This window comes from Myotis lucifugus, unplaced genomic scaffold, assembly GCF_000147115.1.
Source record: "Myotis lucifugus unplaced genomic scaffold, Myoluc2.0 scaffold_41, whole genome shotgun sequence".
In the NCBI taxonomy this organism is placed as follows: Eukaryota; Metazoa; Chordata; class Mammalia; order Chiroptera; family Vespertilionidae; genus Myotis; species Myotis lucifugus.
In genome coordinates this window covers 233,604-256,939 of record NW_005871089.1, presented here as the reverse complement: position 1 = coordinate 256,939, position 23,336 = coordinate 233,604, and the positions used below count along the sequence as shown (strand labels likewise).

The 23,336-nt window shown below is 41.8% G+C and overlaps 1 protein-coding gene across 11 annotated transcripts in view; it reads left to right on the top strand.

The window, feature by feature from the left end:
• NEMF (nuclear export mediator factor) overlaps positions 1 to 23,336 on the top strand; it is a 69,525-nt gene that overhangs the window by 44,044 nt on the left and 2,145 nt on the right. For 6 of the 11 annotated variants that reach the window (XM_014454980.2, XM_014454979.2, XM_023753075.1 and 3 more), the window contains 10 exons: positions 1,584 to 1,641; positions 2,106 to 2,164; positions 2,434 to 2,554; positions 4,866 to 5,145; positions 5,824 to 5,866; positions 5,993 to 6,042; positions 9,346 to 9,499; positions 20,374 to 20,451; positions 20,605 to 20,802; positions 22,556 to 22,591. In XM_014454980.2, the coding sequence (XP_014310466.1) occupies positions 1,584 to 1,641; positions 2,106 to 2,164; positions 2,434 to 2,554; positions 4,866 to 5,145; positions 5,824 to 5,866; positions 5,993 to 6,042; positions 9,346 to 9,499; positions 20,374 to 20,451; positions 20,605 to 20,802; positions 22,556 to 22,591 (1,077 nt within the window). Of the gene's footprint in view, positions 1 to 1,583; positions 1,642 to 2,105; positions 2,165 to 2,433; positions 2,555 to 4,865; positions 5,146 to 5,823; positions 5,867 to 5,992; positions 6,043 to 9,345; positions 9,500 to 9,627; positions 10,164 to 19,973; positions 20,122 to 20,373; positions 20,452 to 20,604; positions 20,803 to 22,555; positions 22,592 to 23,336 lie in introns of those variants that run through there. The other 5 variants (XM_006087810.3, XM_023753074.1, XM_023753079.1 and 2 more) reach the window with 5 other exon arrangements.

Sequence of the window (23,336 nt, the reverse complement as noted above, 5' to 3'; positions counted from 1 at the left end):
GGAGCTGACATTTTGGTAGTGGAGAAAAATACGTAATGCCAGATAGCAATTGCTATAAGTATTTTTTTTAAGGGGATAGAGAGTGATAGGGGCTGCCATTCTGAACAAAGTATCTGGGAAGTTAAGATTTGAGCTGCAGAGTCCTAAATGAAGAGAGAGTGATCCATGCAATTATATGGGATAGAGAGTGTTCTAATTATGACGGGCATACTGACCTAAAACAGCTTTCTCCTATTCATACTTGTTGGAATTTTCTGAATTGCTTTTGGCCCTTCCAGGAAAGTTGGTATATCCAATGGTTTTGTAGTCACTCAATTATAGTGATTGTCCCTTTTTTCTTTTTTAATATATTTCTATGATTTATAGGGGGGGAGAGAGAGATAGAAACATCAATGATGAGAGAATCATTGACCGGCTGCCTTCTGCACACCCCCTACTGGGGATGGAACCTGGGACTCTTCAGTCCACATGCCGACGCTCTATCTACTGAGCCAAACCAGCTAGGGCTAGTGATTGTCTTACTTTATGGTTATGTTTTTTTTTGTGATGATACTTCATTCCACATTTGACTTTACACTGCTATTGATATACATTTTCAAGAATTATAATTAACTAGAGGCCCAGTGCACAAAATTTGTGCATGGGTAGGGTTCCTAGACCTGGCCGGCGATCAGGGCCTTCCTACCGGCTGCCAACCAGGGCCTTCCTTTTCTGGCTGCCGGCCAGGGCCTGCCTTCCCCAGCTGCCAGCTGAGGCCTTCCTTTGTTCCACGTCGCCCCCTGGTGGTCAGCGCATGTCATAGCAAGCAATCGGTCTCCTGGTCAAACTCCTATGGGGACAATTTGCATATTAGCCTTTTATATAGATAGATAGATAATGAAAAAGTATGTGGTAAAAAGAATTCAATACCATTATCCTTCCTTATATTTTTGTTTCATTTTTATATCAGTTATATTATTTTCTGCTATGCTGTGATACTGGATTTTTAGGAAATATCACTTCTGAGATTAGGTTTTTCTGCCTCAGTCTTGTTATGAAAGTGACTCTAATTCTTTTATGAATAGGTTTTTTAATCCTTTGCATAACTATGACTAATAAAGATACTCTCTTGCTCACTTCCTATTTTGTCAAATTAGAATATATTTTAAAATCTGCTATCATTTTTATTTCCTAAAGTAAAAGATTATTTTATTACCAAAAAGAGTATCTCAGAAAAGGATTTTATTTAATAAATATAGTTTTATTTTAGTAAGTATAGTTGTATGGTAAACTTACTAAACTACTACTTCTTTATTATATCTCACACTAGAGGAACGGTGTGGACCAGTTCTGGCTCTACTCCAAGACATTTGAAAATTACTGATGTAGTATGTTCTAGTGTGTTCTTTTTTTTTTTTTCATTGTTACAGCAAAGGGTATATTTATCATTAAAGAGACGTATCCCATCAGCATTGATCATTTTTGCTAAATTTATAAACTTCTCAGGACATAGCACTGCTTACTTGAATATGACTTTCTTCATTGAAAATATTTTTTTTAAGTATTTCTAAAGACAAGAGTATAATGTATTACGTGTTCCTCAGGTGTCTAAAACAGCACCAACTGGAGAATATTTGACAACAGGAAGCTTCATGATAAGAGGTAATGATTGTCAGTGGGTTATAGGAACCAGTTTGAGGACCATCTGCTAATATTCTCAGAACAGACTCTTGTCTTGATTTCATATATTTGAAGTCTGTTATGAAATAAGGAAAATTACTCTGCTGTAGCAAATTTAGCATTTGTCATGTCATCTCCATATATATTTTTGTTGATGAATATGTACTTCACATAGTTTAGAGTTATAAGGGTAAGAAAGTATAACATGACCTTTTTTTCTAAAAATTGATTATTCAGGGTCTGATTAACCCAAAGGATGAGAGCAAACAATCATATTTTTCTATCTTAATTCCTGTTCCTTACATAATGCCAATTTCTGTAAATGGGAAATGTTCCTCTTGACAGAGAAAAGACAAAACAAGTGTAGCCATTGGTGTCAGATACCTTGCAAGCATAAAATAAAGAAAACAGATTTGTAAAACATTTATGTCCATTATCTTTTGTAGGAAAAAAGAATTTCCTTCCTCCGTCATATCTAATGCTGGGGTTTAGCTTCCTCTTTAAGGTACTTTTCATATTCTTCATTATTATATTTTTTAAATATGTTTTTACTGATTTTTAGGGAGAGATAGAAACATCAATGATGAGAATCATTGATTGGCTGCCTCCTGCAACCCAGGCTTGTGCCCTGAACGGGAATCAAACCATGCCCTCTGGTTCATGGGTCAGTGCTCAACCACTGAGCCACACCAGCCAGGCTCTTTATTATTTTTTTTTCTGATTTTCATTAGCCTCACTTAAAGTTCCATCAATGAAAAGGGATTATTTCCATAGGTAGATGAGTCTTGTGTTTGGAGACATCGAGGTGAACGAAAAGTCAGAATGCAAGATGAAGACATGGAGACACTGGCGAGTTGCACAAGTGAACTCATATCAGAAGAAATGGAACAACTAGGTAGTTTACAGACTTTAATAAAGTACCTAATAATGTTTTCTATTACAGGCAGTCTTCGGGTTACATCGGACTTGATGTACGGTCATTTCGTGGTTACGTGGTTACGTCGCCATCTCCCATTTTCAGTATTTATTAAAAAAAAAAAGTTCTGTCATTTTAACATATGTACATATGTGCTTTATGTTTTTTATTATTTATTTACCACAAGTAAAGGTCAGGAATTGTTATCTTTAAAATTTTTTTTACTGTTTCACTTCATTACTGCTCTGTATGTGCTCCATGTGAGTGACATGGGTGCTTGTGTAGGTGGGTTCTGACTTACAACGAAAATTGAGTTACGTCGCGCCATAGGAACGGATCTCCGACGTAACCCGAGGACTGCCTGTATCTAGTTTTGCTTCTAAATTCTTACTTAGAAAATCATAGCTCCTTTTGGATAATTGAAGTTTCATTTACTGAATTTTGTTTTGGGAAATGTTAAATATGCTTATAATCCTAGTGAATTATAAAGTAATTAGATCCATAACTAGTACACTTGAGTATATATTTATATAATAAAACTTCAGTATTTATTGGGTAATTCATAAATATGAATGAGCACTTATTTAGGGCAGTGGTTCTCAACCTTCTGGCCCTTTAAATACAGTTCCTCATGTTGTGACCCAACCATAAAATTATTTTCGTTGCTACTTCATAACTGTAATGTTGCTACTGTTATGAATCATAATGTAAATATCTGATATGCAGGATGGTCTTAGGCAACCCCTGTGAAAGGGTCGTTCGACCGCCAAAGGGGTCGTGACCCACAGGTTGAGAACTGCTGCTTTAGGGTTTAGAAGTGATACAAAGATGAGTTCATAACAAGTACAATTTCCTTTAAGATAATTTAGCTTGATTTAATAATATATTTGCTTCTAGTGGAGAGCAACTATGGTTACTAGAATAAATTTACCTATCTACCTGAAGGAACTAAAGAAAATAAGTTATATTTATAGTTATCTTTCTCCTAGGGTCATTCATTTTTGGGAGTAATACTGCATTGTTTTATTTACGACTACTGACTATTGTAACAAGTCTCTTTTTTTAAAATTTTCAATCTGTTCTTGATACTATATAAAGTGCTTTATTTACATTATTTTTTTATTGAATTCTCAAAACCATCCTTGTCAGATGGGTGGTGGTATCCCATTTTATAGGTGAGGTAACTAGGCCATATTGCTAGATAGTGTTCCTTTTGCCAGAGTGTGAACACATGCTGTGTGTCAGTTATATACCACACTAGAGGCCCGGTGCATGGAATTCGTGCAGGGGGGGGGGGGGGTGTCCCTCAGCCCAGCCTACACCCTCTCCAATCTGGGATACCTCGGGGGATGTCCAACTGCCAGTTTAGGCCCAATCCCGGACATCCCGGCAGTCAGACATCCCTCTCACAATCTGGGACTGCTGACTCCCAACCGCTCGCCTGCCAGCCTGATCGACGCCTAACTGCTCCCCTGCCAGCCTGATCGATGCCTAACTGCTCCCCTGCTGGCCCGATTGCCCCCAACTGCCCTCCCCTGCCAGCCTGGTCGCCCCTAACTGCCCTCCCCTGCCGGCCTGATTGCCCACAACTGCCCTTCCCTGCCAGCCATCTTGTGGCCACATGGGGGTGGCCATCTTGTGCAAAAGTGTGATGGTCAATTTGCATATTACCACTTTATTATATAGGATTATCTAATTTCAGTTCTTACATGCAAATTAAAATAAAAGCAACAGAATTTATAGAACTGCTTCTGTCCTCCTTTTTGGAAATACCTAACAAAGACAAGTTATAGTTTTTATTTTAGAAACTAGAGGCCTGGTGCACGGATTTGTGCATTGATGGGGTCCCTTGGCCTGGCCTGCACCCTCTGGCAATCCAGGACCCCTTGGGGGGTGTCAGATAGCCGGTTTTGGCCTGATCCCCGCAGGCCCAATCCAGACAGGAGGGAGCCTGGTCCTGTGCATTGAGCGTCTGTCCTCTGATGATCAGTGCACGTCACAGCGACCAGTCATTCGGTTGTTTGGTCGCTTAGGCTTTTATATATATAGATGGTTGTAATGTCCAAGAAGTTTATTATGGTAAAGCATCTTGGAGATCATTTGTTCCAACCAATTCATGATACAGAGTATCCTTTTGTGTAAATCAGAGAACCCTGTAGGGATAAACAGGCATTTTCTGGTAATCTTTTGGAGAAACGGAATCAGTAGAATATTTTTTGAAGTTTTCAAGGAAATCATCTAGCTTTTTGTGGTGATAGCACTCTTGACTTTTCTCATGGTAATTCTACAGATGGAGGAGACAGTAGCAGTGAAGAAGATAAAGAGGAATTACAGGAAACTCCTGTGGAAGTGGAATTCATGTCTCAGGTTGACCAGGAGGGTATTAATATTCATAGTGGTGGAGATGAGCTAAATGAAGAACTAATGCAGGAAGAAAGCTCCGAAGATGAAGGAGAATCTGAAGAGGTAGTAAAAGATCAGGAATCTGTTGGTGAGATGAAGGATGAAGGGGAAGAGATATTAAATTATCCTGATACTACCATTGACTTGTCCCACCTTCAGTCCCAGAGGTAATTTAAAAACTATAATTGTAAGTTTTATTTTGGAATTGACCTTAGTACTTTTACCCTGTTCTGTGACTTTATTATGTTTTTTACAATTTGATTTGGAGGTCTGGTCTCTCTAAAGAAATTCCCAGGACCCAGGGTGGAAAAATACAGTAAATACAAAAGTGACTAAACTAGGTCAAAATAGAAATAAGTAAACGATTATAAATGCTAATAATATAAGAAAGGCATTGCCATGCAAAAAATAAGGTGTTTGAGTCTTTAATGTCTTTAACTGATCACCAAGTTAACAATACCATAGTTATAAAAGCATTATCATTGGAGTAGTTAAGAATGGCTTAGGAGTCAGATCAGAATTGAGTCTCAGAGTGTATCCTTGGGCAAGTTGCTTTATGTCTAAGCTTCAGTTTTCTTCTTGGTGAAAATTATTATCCAGTTCATTGGGTTTTGGTGAAGATAATATGCATTTAAAGCATCTAGCAGTGCCTGGTACGTAGTAAGTGTTCAATACATGTCAGCTATTTAAGAATATATTTAAAAGCGTGAGGAAATAAGTAAGCAATTAGATTTTGTAATTTGAAAATTTGTAGGATTGTCAGTAATTAAGGGTATGATATGGAAATGTTTTGGGACTTTGTAAATACATGCCTTCTACAGGCTAGTGGATTCCTCTTTTCATAGGTCCCTCCATAAATTGGCTTCAAAAGAAGAATCTTCTAATATGGTAAGCTGTTTTGAAAGTTTTATGAAGAACAAACATGTCCTTCTCAATGAATAGAATAATTTTCTACTTGTCAATTTTATTGTTTGGAAAATTAGTCGTGATATTGTTTGTTTGTTTTTTTAATAGAGTGACAGTAAATTACAGAGCCGGAGACATTTGTCTGCCAAGGAAAGAAGGTAAACATATTTGTATTATCTAACTGAAAAGCATGTAATTATTTTTTATTGACAATTTAGTTATGACAGATCACCTTGCTGTTCTAAAGACCTCCCTTTGTGCACTGAGGGGTCCCTTGTCAATTAAAATTGCCAAGATTTGCCATAAATCTTATTTCATTTTATTGGGGTTTTTTTTGTTAATTCTTACCCAAGGATATATTTTTCCCACTGATTTTTAGAGAGAGTGGAAGGGAAGAGGGGGAGAGGGAGAGGCTGGGGATCAAACCTACAACCCAGAAACACGTCCTTGACCAGGAATCGAACCCTCGATGCTCTAACCAATTACCAACACCGGCCAGGGCATAAAATCTTATTTCATTTTTAATATTTAGCTCTTAAGAGGTTTTTCTGTTTTATATCTTAATCAGTGAGGTGTGTTATATGACATGAGACAGACCTTTTATTACATAAATATGTATAATAGTGATTGCAATATATTAAATTGACAACCTAATTTTAGGATAATATTGACAAGAATAAGTAGGAACACTTGAAATTAATTAGGAGAGTTTTACATAAGGGAAAACACTCTTTTTTAAGGATGCAGATAAGAGTTTATTTTATTTTTTCCCATCGCCATTTATCCCCCCTATATCCTTCTCCACCTCCCCCCACTCTCCTCCCGCCACACTGTTGTCCGTTTTTAAATACAGCAGGTCTCTAGAGGCAAATAGAAAGGTAGAGGCAGAAGGAATAGGACAACTGAGACAACCACTGTAAGTGAAAAAGACTAAAACTAGTATACAAAGAGGTAAAATACAAAATTCATGCCATCAAGAAGCTTTTGAGCAAAACCCAAGGACACAGACAGTGGGTGGTGAAGGCTTGCGGGGGGAGAGGGCAATGGGGGAAAAGGGGGGACTTATGTAATCCTTTCAACAATAAAGATTTATTTTGCCCTGGCCAGTTTGGCTCAATGGATAGAGCGTTGGCCTGTGGACTGAAAGGTCCCAGATTCGATTCCGATCAAGGGCATATACCTTGGTTGCGGGCACATCTCCGGTGGGGGGTGTGCAGAAGGCAGCTGATCGATGTTTCTCTCTCATCAATGTTTCTAACTCTCCCTCTCCCTTCCTCTCTAAAAAATCAATTATAAATATAAATTATATATATATTTTTAAAGAATGATATAAAATTTGAAATTCAGTTCCTCATCGCCGTGGCCATGTTTCAGGTGCTTGATAGCCACATGTCTAAGTGGATACTGTATTAATGAGGTACAGCCAACCCTGTGTCTATTACCTGGCTTCTTTTAAACCTGAAACAGATTAAAAGAAGTTACCCCATTCAACAGCAACTTCTATAGTACCCACCAGGTGCTCAAATTATGCCAAGTATTTTCTGCCCCACTGCTAATCCTTACTTAAATTGCCAATATTTCAGTGATGATCATTTATTAAGCAGCTCCTCCCAAAGACTGAACAACTCTTTTAGCTCAGAGAGAAAGGCACATCTCAATTCAGGAAAAGAATGGAGACACTGAGATTTAAAGAGTTCATTTTGGAGGTAAAAGTGGAAAATCCTGACTGACATTGTTATTTCTCTGCCCAGGATGTTAGTCACCCTTCAAAGTTATTGCCATTGTTTATATTGAGCTTCTCGACTTCCATACTCACAGCAGCTGTCACTGCACTTGGATTCTTCACCTTTTTCAAGTGCTTCTCGCTAGTCTACCTCCTTCCCACAACCTCCTTTATCTCTAGCAACCTCTCTAGGCCACATTCCAGGAGCCCCTCTTTACTTCATTATGAACAGTGATTGTTATTGTTGACATACTAAAACATATGAATAATTTAATAAGTGAATCTAGAAACAAAACAAACAAACAAACAAAAATTTTTGAGTCCTGGATTCAGGAAATGGTCATAAATCTGTAAATACATTTGACCCTTGAACAACATGGGTCAAAAATCCTCATACTGTATAATTACAATCTGGCCTCAGCATCTGTGGATTCCTCACCACGGATTGAAATATAGTTGACTCAAATAATACGGGTTTAAACTGCCTGGGTCCACTTCTACTGGGCATATTAAGTGCAAACCTGTGTTGTTCAGGGGTCAAGTATAGTGTTATCTGAAATTGATACAGTAGTTGAGGAGTAAGAAATTGCTGTGAGTTCAGGTGTTTTGAGAAATACCATCAGAAGTATTCTTGAAAATAGATTAGCACTTAGGTAAATGAAGATACAGAGACATCAATCAAGGAGAATTAACATGAACATAAGGTAGTGGGAATTTGGAAGCAATATGCATAGTGCTTTGAGGAGATGATGAATAGACTGAGGTGAAAGGAGCAGAAAGTTCATGTTTGTGACCTGGTAGATAAGATTGGCAAAATGGAACTTACATTGGGAACTTAAAATGACAAGCTAAGGATTTTGGATTTTATCTTGAAAGTAATGTGAAGAGGACTTTTGGAAGATTTTGAATGGGAATGTGACATAGGTAAACAGTTAAGGAAGATTAATCTAGAAGTTAATGTAGAAAAGATTTTGGGGGAAATCCCTGGAGGAAAACAGGGTGGGAAGTGCTGAAGACCTGGCCTACGACAGTGACATTGGGAATAGAAGAGTTTGCACATGAAAAATATCACAGCAATAGAATTTCCCTTTCATCCTTCATCTGCTTATTTTTTATCCATTTATTCAGCCAACCACTTGACAGATACTTTATTAAATAGCTAAGATCTGCTTGGGCATTGTGGCTTAGTGATTGAGCACCGACCTATGAACCAGGAGGTCACTGCTCAATTCCAAGTCAGGGCACATGCCCAGGTTGCGGGCTCAATTCCCAGTGTGGGGCGTGCAGGAGGCAGCCAATCAATGATTCTCTCTCATCATTGATGTTTCTATCTTTCCCTCTCCCTTCCTCTCTGAAATCAATAAAAATATATTTTTAAAATAAAATAAATAGCTAAGATCTGCCAAGGCCATGTTAATTACAAAGACTACAAATCCTGTTGCCTGGCTGTCAAGGTGTTAAGGAACTGAATGTAGCTACTAAGTAAGGGTAAGTCGAGGGTGACCGTGTGTTGAGCCTGATTGACAGAAAGAATGACAAACCCACGAGAGAAAAATTTTAAGCTATTTTCCTTTGTGATGATTAGTGCTTCTTTGTATATGGTAACTGGTGATTATCAGGTAAAGCAGAAGCCATGATCTGTTATACGTTGTACATGTTCCCTTCCCCATGTAATTTTTTTAGGGACTAAGAATTTGAAATTCTGAGAATTAGATGTTTTTGTTTCACTTACATTTAGGGAACTGAAGAAGAAAAAGCTTCCAAGTGACTCAGGGGATTTAGAAGTGATAGAGGGAAAAGACAAAGAAAAAGAAAATGCTCTACACCTTGAAACACATCAGAACACAGGCAAAAATGCCCCAGCTGTGCAGCCAGTGAAGCGAGGACAAAAGGTAATAAAACTTTGGGGTGAATTGGGGTTTTTTTACTTTTATTGCATTTAATGCTGAATTTACTCCTGGGCGATAAGTTTTTGTTTCTTTTGGGATATCATTTCTTCTGTGCTCCTCTCCTGATTTAGGAACAGTCTGTTCCTTTGCAGTAAGGATCATCTCAATGTGGCAGGGAGAGCTCGTGTATGGGTTCATCTGCCCATGAGCTCTGTAAGTTCCATGCCACATACTGGGAGCTTTGTTCACCTGGATGTGCTCAATGACCAGAGAATGGACATCTAAACCCTGAAGTTCAGCATCACTCTCTGCATTTTTAAGCTTGTGCAGCAGAAATTCAGCACTCTATTTGGGCCACTCACCCTGTGTCCAGCCTCATGTTTGGCCTGGCACACCTACCAACTGCACCACTGTAACAACGAAATGGCACATATTGCCTCTGTAAAGTGACATTGTTTCCATACTTGGTGACTTTTCGAAATGCATACCCTTGATGGCCTGGGCAGTCCCATGAATGTTCTTAAAGTGAACATGAAAATTTGAACCTCTTGATTTGCATGATTTTGTGGGGTTTGCTGGGTCAAATGAATAATGAATCATTTTCAGATGTCACCACAGGCCACTTATGGGAAGAGCTGGGTGAATTGTTAAAGTTAATACTATATGGTTCACAAATGAAGTTGTGAGGTTCCCCTTAAATTTTTAAAATTTAAGTGAAATAGATGCTGTAGGCAAAAAAATAATAATAATTCTAGCCCGGTCAGTGTGGCTTGGTGATTGAGCGTTGACCCATGAACCAAGAGGTTGCTGGTTTGATTCCCAGTCAGGTCACATGCCCAGGTTGTGGGCTCAATCCCCAGTGGGAGGCGTGCAGAAGGCAGCTGATCAATGATTCTCTCTTATCATCTCTCTCATCATGTTTCTCTCTTTCCCTCCCCTTCCTCTCTGAAAACAATAAAAAATTTTTTTAATGCTGTAGCGTGTAAAGAAGAGATTGTCAGTTAGTATATCAGTGTATCCTTTTTAAAAAATTCTTTTGAAGTCTTAATAAAGATCATGTTTAATAAACTTTCCTACATCAATAGTATCAGAATTTCCTGTTGTTTTGCCAGTGAGCCTCAAATAAGTGAAGTGGCTAGTCATGTTTAAAAAAGATACCAAAGTAAATTCCAGGGGGAGAAAAGAACCCATCAGTAAAATTGCAAGACAAATGGCAAATCTGATAAAAAGAAATGCTTATGTAAACAAGGTGTGTTTTTTTCACCCATCAAATTAATAGATAATGTGTGTTCAATCTCATTCAATAAATGTTTGAGTGCACAGCATGGGAATTCCCAACAGGAGTCCTAACAATGTGCTTACTCTTTGACTCAGCAATTCTACTTTTAGGAATTTATATTTTAAAAAATCATATGTATATACTAAGGATATTCATCAAGATATTTATAATAACAAGAAAACTGAAGATAATTTTAAATACCCAACAATATAAAATAACAATCTGGTGTTTATACAGTGAGATATTCTGCAGATACTTTAAGTTCTAAGGCAAATCCTGATGAAATTTTTACTAAAATACATTACATTTTTAGATTGTTTTGTGGAGAGCTATCATCTTTACCACAGTGAGTCTTCGTGTCCATGAATGTGGACTATAATTATGTAAGACTTTGTATTCTTCCATTTTCCTCTAGAGTCTTACCTGTCTTATCTATTCCTACTTAAAATTTTTATTACTTTTTATAATAAAGTGGCATATTTTTAGAACTTTCACTTCCTAGTTATTAGTTGTTGGTATGTGGGAAGACAGTTTTCATATTCTAGTAATAGGTAGTCTTACTGAATTTTTAAAATATTTCATCTGTATACAGTCACATTGCTTGCAAATGAAGGCTTTTCTTCCTTCTAATCCTAATATCTGTTATGCTTTTCTTATATTTTTTGCACTGGCTCGAACATCAGTTTACAGTGTTGCATAGAGGTAATAATAGTGTGCATCTTTGTTAATTACATTTAAGGGGACTGTAGCTAAGGTTGTTACCATGTTGTCTTAGGGGTTGTTGGTAGATGTCCTTTATGAAGAGTTATCCTATATAATAAAAGAGAGACATGTAAATTGACCGTCCCTCTGCTACGCTCACCAGCCAATCAGGAGTGAGTATACAAATTAACCCGACAAAGATGGCGGGTTAATTTGCATATACAGGCGCCAGGCGGAGAGCAGAGCAGGAGAGCCGGTGGAGAGTGGAGTGGCTTGGGGAACTTGGCTCCCCAAGCTGCCAGACGGAGAGCAGAGAGGGAGAGCTGGGGGCTTGGAGGACTTGGCAGAGTGGGAGGCCATGGGATGGAGACAGAGCAGGAAGGGAAAACCAAGGGCATGGGGAGCACCAGGAATTCTGGGAATAGTAGTTCTGGTGGCAGCCCCAGGATGGGAGCACCAGGAATGCTGGGAATTGTAGTTCTGGTGGCAGACGGATCTCCTAGACCAGTGGTTCTCAAACTTCCTAATGCCGCGACCCTTTAATACAGTTCTTCATGTTGTGGTGACCCCCAACCATAAAATTATTTTTGTTGCTACTTCATAACTGTAATTTTGCTACTGTTATGAATCGTAATGTAAATATCTGATATGCAGGATGTATTTAGGCGACCCCTGTGAAAGGGTCATTCGACCCCCCAAAGGGGTCGCAACCCACAGGTTGAGAACCGCTGTTGACACTAGAGCAAAGTGAGCCTGGAGCAAGTTACTGTTGCGTTGGGGGATGGAGGGAAAGCAAAGGTGAGAGACATAAGTAAAATCAGAGTGTCTAGGAAAAATTAAAGGGAAGATATCCTAAAACTTCCAGGAAATCTCCACCAATGAAGCAAAGAAAAAAAAAATGCCTCTATTATTCTGTGAGCAACAAACCAAACTGAGTTGGGGTCTCAGACAATTCGCTAATATGATTGCAAAGACAGACAGAAACTCCCAGATTGGAGAGGGCTCCCTGAGGGCTCCCAAATTGGAGAGGGTGCAGGTCGGGCTGAGGGATCCCCACACCCCCCAGTGCACAAATATCGTGCACAGGGCCTCTAGTTTTTAATGAAGAATTAAATTTTATTGAATGCTTTTTCTGCATGTATTATTTTTACTCTCTTAATCAGTTAATGTGGTAAATTACTTGAGAATATCGATTAAATTGCCCTCTAATTTCTTATACTGTCTTTGTGTGGTTTTGGTATGGTTATACCAGTTTCATAAAATAAGTTTGGGACTTTTTCCTCTTTTCTGCTCTCTAGAACTTGTATAAAATGGAGGTTGTTTGTATCTTGAAATTTAATAATATTTACTTATAAAACTGCCTAATATTTAGGGCTATGAAGATAGGTTTTTTTAAGTACTAAATTTCTTTAGTGATAATAGGTTCATGCAGGTTTCCTGTTTTTTTCAGTTGATTATCCTAAGTTACATTTTCCAGGAAACTGTTCTTTTATCAAGTTTTCCATTTCTTGGTTCAATTTATTAGTAATACTAGGGGCCCGGTGCACGAAATTCGTTCATGGGCGGGGTGTGTGTCCCTCAGCCTGGCCTGCACCCTCTCCAATCTGGGACCCTTGGGGGATGTCCGACTGCCGGTTTAGGGATCGGGCCTAAACCAGCAGTCGGACATCCCTCTCACAATCCGGGACTGCTTGTGGCTCCTAACCGCTCACCTGCCTGCCTGCCTGATTGCCCCTAATTGCTCCCCTGCCTGCCTGATCACCCCCAACTGCCCTCCGCTGCCGGCCTGGTCGCTCCCAGCTGCCCTCTCCTGCAGGCCTGATCGCCCACAACTGCCCTCCCCTGCTGGCCATCTTGTGATGACGTGAGGGTGGCCATCTTGTGAAAACGTTGAGTGAGGGTGTGACGCCACCTAGGCTTTTATTATATAGGACTAGGGGCCGGGTGCACGAAATTCGTGCACTGGAAGGGAGGTTCCCTCAGCCCAGCTTGCCCCCTCTCACAGACTGGGAGCCCTCTGTGGGAGGCGACCAGGCTGATCAGGGTAAAACACCAGCCCCATTACCCCGCTGCTGCAGCCACTTCCAGCCACCGCAGCCGCCAAGGGGTTTTCATCAACATGGACTCCAGTCCCTTCACCATGAAAAAATGACAACTTTCTTTAGGCATTTTCAAGATGTGTCTTTCATAGGATATGACCTTTTTTTTTTTTTTTTATCCTCACCTGAGGATATATTTCCATTGATTTTTAGAGAGTGTAGAAGAGAGAGGGAGAGACAGAGAGAAACATCAATGTGAGAAGGACACTTTGATTGGTTGCCTCCTGCATGAACTGTGACCTGGGCCCTAGCCAGGGAGGAGCCTGCAACCTAGGTACATGCCCTTGATCATAATCAAACCCGGACCCTGCAGTCGGCAGGCCGAGGCTCTATCCACTGAGCCAAACCGGCTAGGGCAGGACATGACATTTTTTTAAAAATATATATTTTATTGATTTTTTACAGAGAGGAAGGGATAGTTAGAAACATCGATGAGAGAGAAATCGATCAGCTGCCTCCTGCAAACCCCCTACTGGGGATGTGCCCGCAACCAAGGTACATGCCCTTGATTGGAATCGAACCTGGGACCCTTCAGTCCGTAGGCTGACGCTCTATCCACTGAGCCAAACCGATTAGGGCAGGATATGATATTTCTTAGCCCCTCCAGCAGCCAACCTTTGTTTTTTCCTCCAGGAATGTGGTGGAAAAACCCTAGATCACCTTCTTGGATTCATAACCCAAGTTACCAAGACCTCTGCAAGTGGAGCTTAGCCAATGAGCGGTCAGAAAAGGTGTTTACGCTTGAACTGATTTGGCTCAGTGGATAGAGCATCAGCCTGCAGACTGAAGGGTTCCAAGTTTGGTTCCTGTTAAGGGCATGTACCTTTATTTGGGGCACATCCCTAGTGGGGAGTGTGCAGGAGGCAGCTGATCGATGTTTCTCATTGATGTTTCCGACTGTCTATCCCTCTCCCCTCTTCTCTGTAAAAAAATCAATAAAATATGTGTTTTTTAAAAAAAAAGGTGTTTCCTTTGCAGCTCATGCACAGAGGACCTCCTTTGTTGTGTTCACTGGGGTAGGGGCGTGTCCCTACCGCCGGGGAGGGCACACCCCCAAGGCCAACAGCCAGCCCCGCATGTTGTGAGCGCCGGGCTTGGGGGTGTGCGGAGACCACAGGCCATGTGCGCGGCGGCCGCCAGGTCTCCACACGCCCCTGAGGCTGGCAGCCACCCTCACGCGTTGTGGGCGCTGGGCTTGGGGCTGTGCAGAGACCCCGGGCCGTGCGCGTGGCTGCCACCGGGTCTCCGCATGCCCCCGAGGCCGGCAGCCAGCCCCACGCATTGTGGGCGCTGGGCTGGGGGTCTTGGCGCCGGCGCACGTGCAAGCGGCCATGGGGCAGGAACATACACTTGGCGCCTGCGCCCATGGGCCTGGAGTGGCCAGGGGCGTTTTGGGACCCCGGCTGCTCAGGGCCTATGCGCGGGCCTACAGGCTAGGAGCGGCCTGGGTCCCAAGGATGTTCCCAGGACGCAGGCTGTTCAGCACCTGTGTATGCAAATTAACCCGCCATCTTTATTGGGTTAATTTGCATACTCACTCCTGCTTGGCTGGTGAGTGTAGCGGAGGGATGGTCAATTTACACGTTTCTCTTTTATTATATAGGACTAGAGGCCCCGGTGCACAAAAATTTGTGCACTCGGGGGTAGGGGGTCCCTCAGCCCGGCCTGTGCCCTCTCACAGTCTGGGACCTCTCAGGGATGATCACTTGCTGGCTTAGGCCTGCTCCCCGGGGGATTGGGCCTAAGATGGCAATCAAACATCCCTCTGGCAGCCCGGCAGCCCTCGGGAGATGTCCACTTGCCAGCAGGCAGCAGACCTAAGCTGCAGTCAGACATCCTTAGCACTGCTGAGGAGGCAGGAGAGGCTCCCACCACCACCGCTGTACTGGCAGCCATCAGCCTGGCTTGTGGCTGAGCAGAGCTCCCCCCTGTGAGAGCGCACTGACCACCAGAGGGCAGCTCCTGCATTGAGCATCTGCCCCCTGGTGGTCAGTGTGTGTCATAATGACTAGTCTTTCCCAGTCTTTCTGCTGTTAGGGTCAGTTTGCATATTACCCTTTTACTATATAGGATAGAGACCTGTTGCACGGGTGGGGGCCGGCTGGTTTGCCCTGAAGGGTGTCCCGGATCAGGGTGGGGGTCCCGCTTGGGTGCCTGGCCAGCCTGGGTGAGGGGCTGATGGCTGTTTGCAGCTGGTCACACCCCCTTCAGGGTGGGGGTCCCCACTGGGGTGCCTGGCCAGTCTGGGTGAGGGGCTGAGGGCCGTTTTCAGGCTGGCGGGCGACTGAAGCTCCCAGCCTCTTTTTTTTTTTCTTTTTTTCTGGGATTTATTTAACTTCTATAGCTGTCACTGGAGCTGAGAGCCGGCTCCAGCTCTGAGGCCCGGCTCCAGCTCTGAGGCCGTGGCTGGCTGAAAGCAGGTATCTGGGTTTGTTTAGCTTCTATAATTGAAACTCTGTTGCCATCACTGGCGCTCTAAGCTCTGAGGCCCCGGCTGGCTGAAAGCAGGTATCTGGGGTTTGTTTAGCTTCTATAATTAAAACTTTGTTGCTTCCAGAGCTCAGAGCTGGGCCGCGGCAGGCGGGGAACCTTGGCTTCCCCCATCACTGGAGCAAGCAAGCCTCCTGCTCGCTTCAGTTGCGTGGCTGCCGGCCGCCATCTTTGTTGGCAGTTAATTTGCATATCCTGCTGATTAGCCAATGGGAAGTGTAGCAGAGGTATGGTTAATTACCATGTTTGTCTATCATTAAATAGTACTAGAGGCCCAGTGCACAAAAATTTGTGCACTCGGAGGTAGGGGGTCCCTCAGCCCGGCCTGTGCCCTTTCGCAGTCTGGGACCCCTCGGGGGTGACCACTTGCTGGCTTAGGCCTGCTCCCCGGGGGATTGGGCCTAAGGTGGCAATCAGACATCCCTCTGGCAGCCCGCAGCCCTCGGGAGATGTCCACTTGCCAGCGGGGAGCAGACCTAAGCTGCAGTCAGACATCCTTAGCGCTGCTGAGGAGGCCAGAGAGGCTCCCACCACCACCGCTGCACTGGCAGCCGTCAGCCTGGCTTGTGGCTGAGCAGTGCTCCCCCCTGTGAGAGCGCACTGACCACCAGAGGGCAGCTCCTGCATTGAGCGTCTGCCCCCTGGTGGTCAGTGTGTGTCATAGTGACCAGTCATTCCCAGTCTTTCTGCTGTTAGGGTCAGTTTGCATATTACCCTTTTACTATATAGGATAGAGGCCTGGTGCACGGGTGGGGGCCGGCTGGTTTGCTCTGAAGGGTGTCTTGGATCAGGGTGGGGGTCCCACTTGGGTGCCTGGCCAGCCTGGGTGAGGGGCTGATGGCTGTTTGCAGCTGGTCACACCCCCTTCAGGGTGGGGGTCCCCACTGGGGTGCCTGGCCAGTCTGGGTGAGGGGCTGAGGGCCATTTTCAGGCTGGTGGGCGACTTAAGCTCCCAGCCTCTTTTTTTCTTTCTTTCTTTTTTATTCTGGGATTTATTTACCTTCTATAGCTGTCACTGGTGCTGAGAGCTGGCTCCAGCTCTGAGGCCGTGGCCGGCTGAAAGCAGGTTTCTGGGTTTGTTTAGCTTCTATAATTGCAACATTGTTGCATCCAGAGCTCAGAGCTGGGCCTGGCAGGCGGGGAACCTTGGCTTCCTCCATCACTGGAGCAAGCAAGCCTCATGTTCGCTTCAGCTGCATGGCTGCTGGCTGCCATCTTTGTTGGCAGTTAATTTGCATATCCTGATGATTAGCCAATGGGAAGCGTAGCAGAGGTATGGTTAATTACTATGTTTGTCTATTATTAGATAGGATTATTCATTTTATTCTCAAGATTTTTTCCTGTCTTTTATTTTATTTACTTTATTTTTATTGATTTCAGAGAGAAAGGGAGGAGAGAGAAATATCAGTGACGAGAGAGAATCACTGATTGGCTGCTTTCTGTACACCCACACTGGGGATCTAGCTCACACCTTGGGCATGTGCCCATGACCTCCTGGTTCATAGTGATGCTCAACCACTGAGCCACACTGGCTGGGCTATTCTCAAGATTTTTTTGAAGTATAATCCTTACTAATAAAAGGCTAAGTAGTTGTCACGCCCTCGCGTGTGATGCCCCCACGCCGTCACAAGATGGCTGCGCGCACAGCGGAGGCAGGACCTGGTGGCCGCTCCGCATGGCAAGGCCTGGGGGTTTTGTGGCTCCGCGCGGCACGGAGGGGGCCGGTCCCAGCATCTCTGCTGCCTCACACAGAGGAGGCAGGTCCTGGCGGAGAGTCCCCGCTGCCTCGTGCGGAGGAGGCAAGTCGCAGTGGAGAGTCCCCACTGCCTCACGTGCCGCGGGGCAGGTCCCCAGCTCCGGCCTACCTCTTTGGGGTAATTGATCGCGGGGCTCCCGCACTGTGAGAAGGCACAGGCCAGGCTGGGGGACCCCCTCCTCCAAGTGCAAGAATTTCATGCACCGGGCCTCTAGTGTACATATAATAAAATGCACAACTCACTCTTGTCTCTTTCTAAATAGCATCCCATCCAAAATATTACTTCTTTAAAAAATGTTTTTACTGATTTTTTTTTTTTTTTAGAAATTGAGGAAGGGAGAGGGATAGAGATAGAAACATCTTTGATCAGCTGTCTCCTGCACGCCCCCTAGTGGGACCTAGCCCGCAACCCTGGCATGTGCCCTGACTGGGAATTGAACCAGTAACCTCTTGGTTCACTTGGGTCAGTGCTCAACCATTGAGCCACACCGGCTGGGCCAAAAACATTATTATTACTCACTAGATTATTTTGCCTGTTTTTGAGCTTTATATAAAAACAATCATATGTTATATACTCCTTTGTCCAGCATGTTTCACTCAACATTGTATGTTATGCATGTTGCATATAAAAGTAGTTCATATGCTTATCTATGTCATTTATGCATTTCTGTTGTGTTTTAGTGAGTAGGAGTATTGCTGGGTTGTATTGTCATTTATGCATTTCTGTTGTGTTAATACTAGTTTCCAGAGTACATGTACCATTTCCCAACAAGCACTGTGTCAGAATTCTAGTTGCTTTCCAGTTGCTTCATATCCTCACTAACTTTTGGTATTGTAAGGTTATTTTTTGGTCGTTTAAGTGTAGATATACTGAAATCTTATTTTTGCTTTAATTTGCATGTCCCTGATGACTAATTATATTGAGCACTTTGTGTTCTCTTAAATACTGAATACGTCTTTTATTGATATATGTATTACACTTTTCACAGTTTTTAAATATTATTGTTTTAATCTTCACCCAAGGACATGTTTTATTCATTTTAGAGAGAAAAGAAGGCAGAGGGAGAGGAAGAGAGAGAAACATTGATGTGAGAAACATTCATCAGTTGCCCCCCATATGTACCCCGACCAGGAATCAAACCCACAACCTGGGTATGTGCCCTGACCAGGAATCAAACCCTTAACCCTTCGGTGCACAGGATGATGCTCCAGCCAACTGAGCACACCGACCAGGGCCCAATACTTTTCACATTTTGAGACTTGATTTCTTTTCACTTTTATAATAGTGTTTTTTGATGAGCAGCATTTGTTAATTTTAATAAATTCGGACTTACCAATCTTTTATGTGTGTGTGTCCTGTTTAAAGAAACATTTAAAAATTAGGAATTTGTTGTTTGGGCCCCAGTTAAGTCTAATCAAGACAAAAATCTTTGAATTTGAGACCTAGATACAAGTCTGTAGTTTTAAAAAGCACTAGGATGATTTGGATATGTAGTTTGAGTAAAGATTTCACTAGTTCCATTGATAAAATTCAGTCTTAAGAGCCTTGATAGTAACTACCCAGCCTATCTGTGCTGCCTTGTTTCCTGTTTCTCCTCTGTATGTATATCCTGACTCCCACCAAATGCAATGACTTGCTATTATTACTGTCTTGTCTTTACATTATAATCTTGCTTTTCCTATTTTCCCAGATACTATAAAATGTATTTCTTTAAGACTTTCAAGTTTTGCTTTATTCCCCCCCTCCAGTTCTTGCTCAAGCTCAAAGAAATGTCTTTCTCAAAATTATCTTAGAAATAATTTGTATGTACCTCTACTGTATTTAGAATATGTTGCATTAATTTATTCATACTCTTTTTTTTTTAAGTTTTTTAATTGATATTTTATTATTTTTTATTTTTATATTTTTATTGATTTTTTACAGAGAGGAAGGAAGAGAGATAGAGAGTCAGAAACATCGATGAGAGAGAAACATCAACCAGCTGCCTCCTGCACATCTCCCACTGGGGATGTGCCCGCAACCAAGGCACATGCCCCCGACTGGAATTGAACCCGGGACCCCTCAGTCCGCAGGCCGACGCTCCATCCACTGAGCCAAACCGGCCTCGGCAATTTATTCATACTCTTATATGTATCTTCTTTTTCCACCAGATGGTAAATTCCTTGAGGGGTGAGGACTATGATTTATCTATCTTTAGAATGGTGCCTTGCTCAATAGCATTTTTTAAAAAATATACTTTATTGATTTTTTACAGAGAGGAAAGGAGAGGGATAGAGAGTTAGAAACATCGATGAGAGAGAAACATCGATCAGCTGTCTCCTGCACACCCCCTACTGGGGATGTGCCCGCAACCAAGGTACATGCCCTTGACTGGAATCGAACCTGGGACCCTTGAGTCCGCAGGCCGACGCTCTATCCACTGAGCCAAACCAGCTAGGGCTCAATAGCATTTTTGACAGAGAACTAAAGAAGCGATTTTTCTTTGCCAACATTTGTTCTCATTTTTTTTTACTGCGGAATTTTTCCAACAAAAATCTTTTGATTTTGTAGAGTAAAATGAAAAAAATGAAGGAAAAATACAAGGACCAAGATGAAGAAGACCGTGAACTCATTATGAAATTGCTGGGGGTAAGTAATATCTAAAAATATTTTCTTCCTTTGCTTTTCAAGGGGCATCCAGACCCCTGCCTATTATATATGCTAGGTAGTCAATACACTTTTGTTAAAATATTGACAATATTGAAAATACTGACATTAACTTCTTTCCTCTATGAATTGAAGTCTGCAGGTTCAAATAAAGAAGAGAAAGGGAAGAAGGGGAAGAAAGGAAAAATGAAGGACGAACCAGTGAAGAAACAGCCCCAGAAACCTAGAGGAGGACTACAGGTCTCAGACAGCATAAAGAAAGAAACCCCATCCTTTGAGGTTATAACTCATGAGTTACAAGACTTGGCTGTAGATGATCCACATGATGACAAGGTAAGGTTACCATACACATGTGGGCTTTTACTTCTTAGGGTGACCAATCATTCTAGGGTTCTCAGGACATGAGACTTAACAGTGCTAAAACCAGGACAAGTAATAACCCTATCCTTGATGGAAAGTCACCCTAGAAATAAACCTATAAGACTAAGATTCCAGTACATAAACATAAAAATGGTGGTGTTCATAGTTGATAAAGTTTATCACAAGTCTTTTAAAATAATCAGTTTTCTGAAACAGGCTTTATTTGATTCTGGTGGGAACTCAGTTAAAATAAGACAAATAATTGGGACTGTTGTTAAGATGAGTCGAAAATAAGTTTGCACTTCTCGAGGTTTTTCTACAGGAATAAATGCTATGTTATCTTACGTAATGTTGTGAATGGCTACACAATCAAAAGTGCCAAGTGCCCTGATTTCAAAACCATGAGAAGTTAACATTTTTTCCAGTTAAGATGGTTGCCTGGTTATTCTATCAAATGAGTACAAAGCTAGCCCTAAGTATATCTTCTTACATGAATACATACATCTTCTTGAAATTCTGAGCAAAGGACTTAAATTTGTAAAAAATTTTATTCAGCCTGTATTTTCATTTATGGCAGTTGAAGCTTTGGTTTTAACTTTGTGTTCCATGAGTGCAGGTAATGTTCATGGAGATTCTAAATGTGTTGCTATTTTCCCCTGTTGTTTACTAATATTAAAATTCATTTCAGTCCTCAAATTTTTAGTTCTCATACTTATAATTTATTCTGTAAACCTTAGACTTACAAGTATTCATTAAAGGTGTTAATTTTGAATGTTCTTTCATGGACATATTATGTCCAGATAGGTTTTTAATGTGAGCAAAAATTAAGCTTATCTTACTGTGTGAAAAGTTATCCTAAAACTGTTGAACAGAGACTAAAGTATAAAAGTTCTGTTTATCAAAATTCTGTTTTCTTTTTCCTTGGCAAATGCATCAAGCTTAGTTATTTGTCATTTTTATTTTTTTGTTTACAAAATGTTTTATTGATTTTTAGAGATAGAGGAAGGGAGAGGGAGAGAGAGACATCATTGTGAGAGAGGAACATCGATTGGCTGCCTCCTGCACGCCCCATACTAGGGATTGAGTCTGAAACTTGGGTATGTGCCCTGACCAGGAATTGAACCAGCAACCCTTTGGTTCACAGGATAATCTCCAACTGAGCCACATGGGCCAGGGCTGTTTGTCATTTAAATTGTCCTTATAACATTCACCGCTTCAGTATATACTCTGTGGCAGCGATTTTCAACTGGTGTGCCTCAAGAATTTTTAAAACATGTAATACCTGACTATTTAGTCAGGAGCACTGACCTCTTTTCCCTTAGATTAAAAAAAAAAAAAAGACAACAGCAAACACAATAGCTGTCCAGTGTGAATAAATCAAAATTATATTTATTTTTTGGTCAGATCGGCAATATATATATTTTTTGATGTGCTGCAGAATCTTAGTAATTACTTTATGTGTGCCATGGGATGGAAAAGGTTGAAAATCGCTGCTGTATGGGAAAGTCCTTTTTTCAAACCTCAAAGAACAATCCTTTTTCTCTTTGAATGGCATTGCTTTTTGAATCATTAGACACAAATTAATTCAGTCAGAGTATTGGGACATGGAAGAACACAAAAATTAGATGTGGCAGTCTTGTTAAATCACTATTTCTTTCTCATAGTTTTTAATAGTGTGGAATTTTGATTTCAGTTATAGCTGACTTTTAAAATTTTATATTTGGAGCAGGAAGAGCAAGATCTGGAGCAACAGGGAAACGAGGTATGCTTTTGTCGGGGTCCCTACCACAACACTTTGACTGCACTTCATCTCCCAGAACGTTTGACACAACTAATTAAAACTGAAAAGGCTAAGACACTAGTCAGACACTCTGGGTTTGAATCCCAACTTTGCTACATATAATTGCAACCTTGGAAACATCATTTTTTGTGCCTGTTCCGTCCTCTGAAGAATGGGGATGATAACTGTCCCTAATAGGAGAGAGCTGTTTTGAGAACTAAGGTAACATACGTAAAAGATTTAGAAGAGCTCATGGCACGTAGTACCAAGCATTTTGTCTCTAAATTTACTCATGTTAAAAAATATGGGCAATCTTATAGGCAGCCACCAAATGGGAAACTCTAAGCCCTAGGAGTTCTCCTTAAGGTAAGAGAGAAGGCTCTTCTAGCCCTGAAATTTTCCACTTCAGCACTATGAATATTTGGGGATGGATAATTCTTTGTTGTGGGTAGCTGTCCCATCCTTGGTCTTTACCCACTAGATGTCAGTAGCGCTCTATCTCCCCGCCCCCGCCCCCTCACCCACCCACACACTCCTCCCCCCCATTTGTGACCACCAAAAATGTCTCCAGACATTGCCCAGTGTGTTCTGGGGGCAAAACCCCCTGGTTGAGAACCACTGGTCTAGCCAAAGTATCAGTCCCATTTCCATGCAATGGATCTAAATCTATTTGTGGTCATTGTCATGTTTCATTTTAATCCATAGTAGTTTCCCACAACTCAAGTAA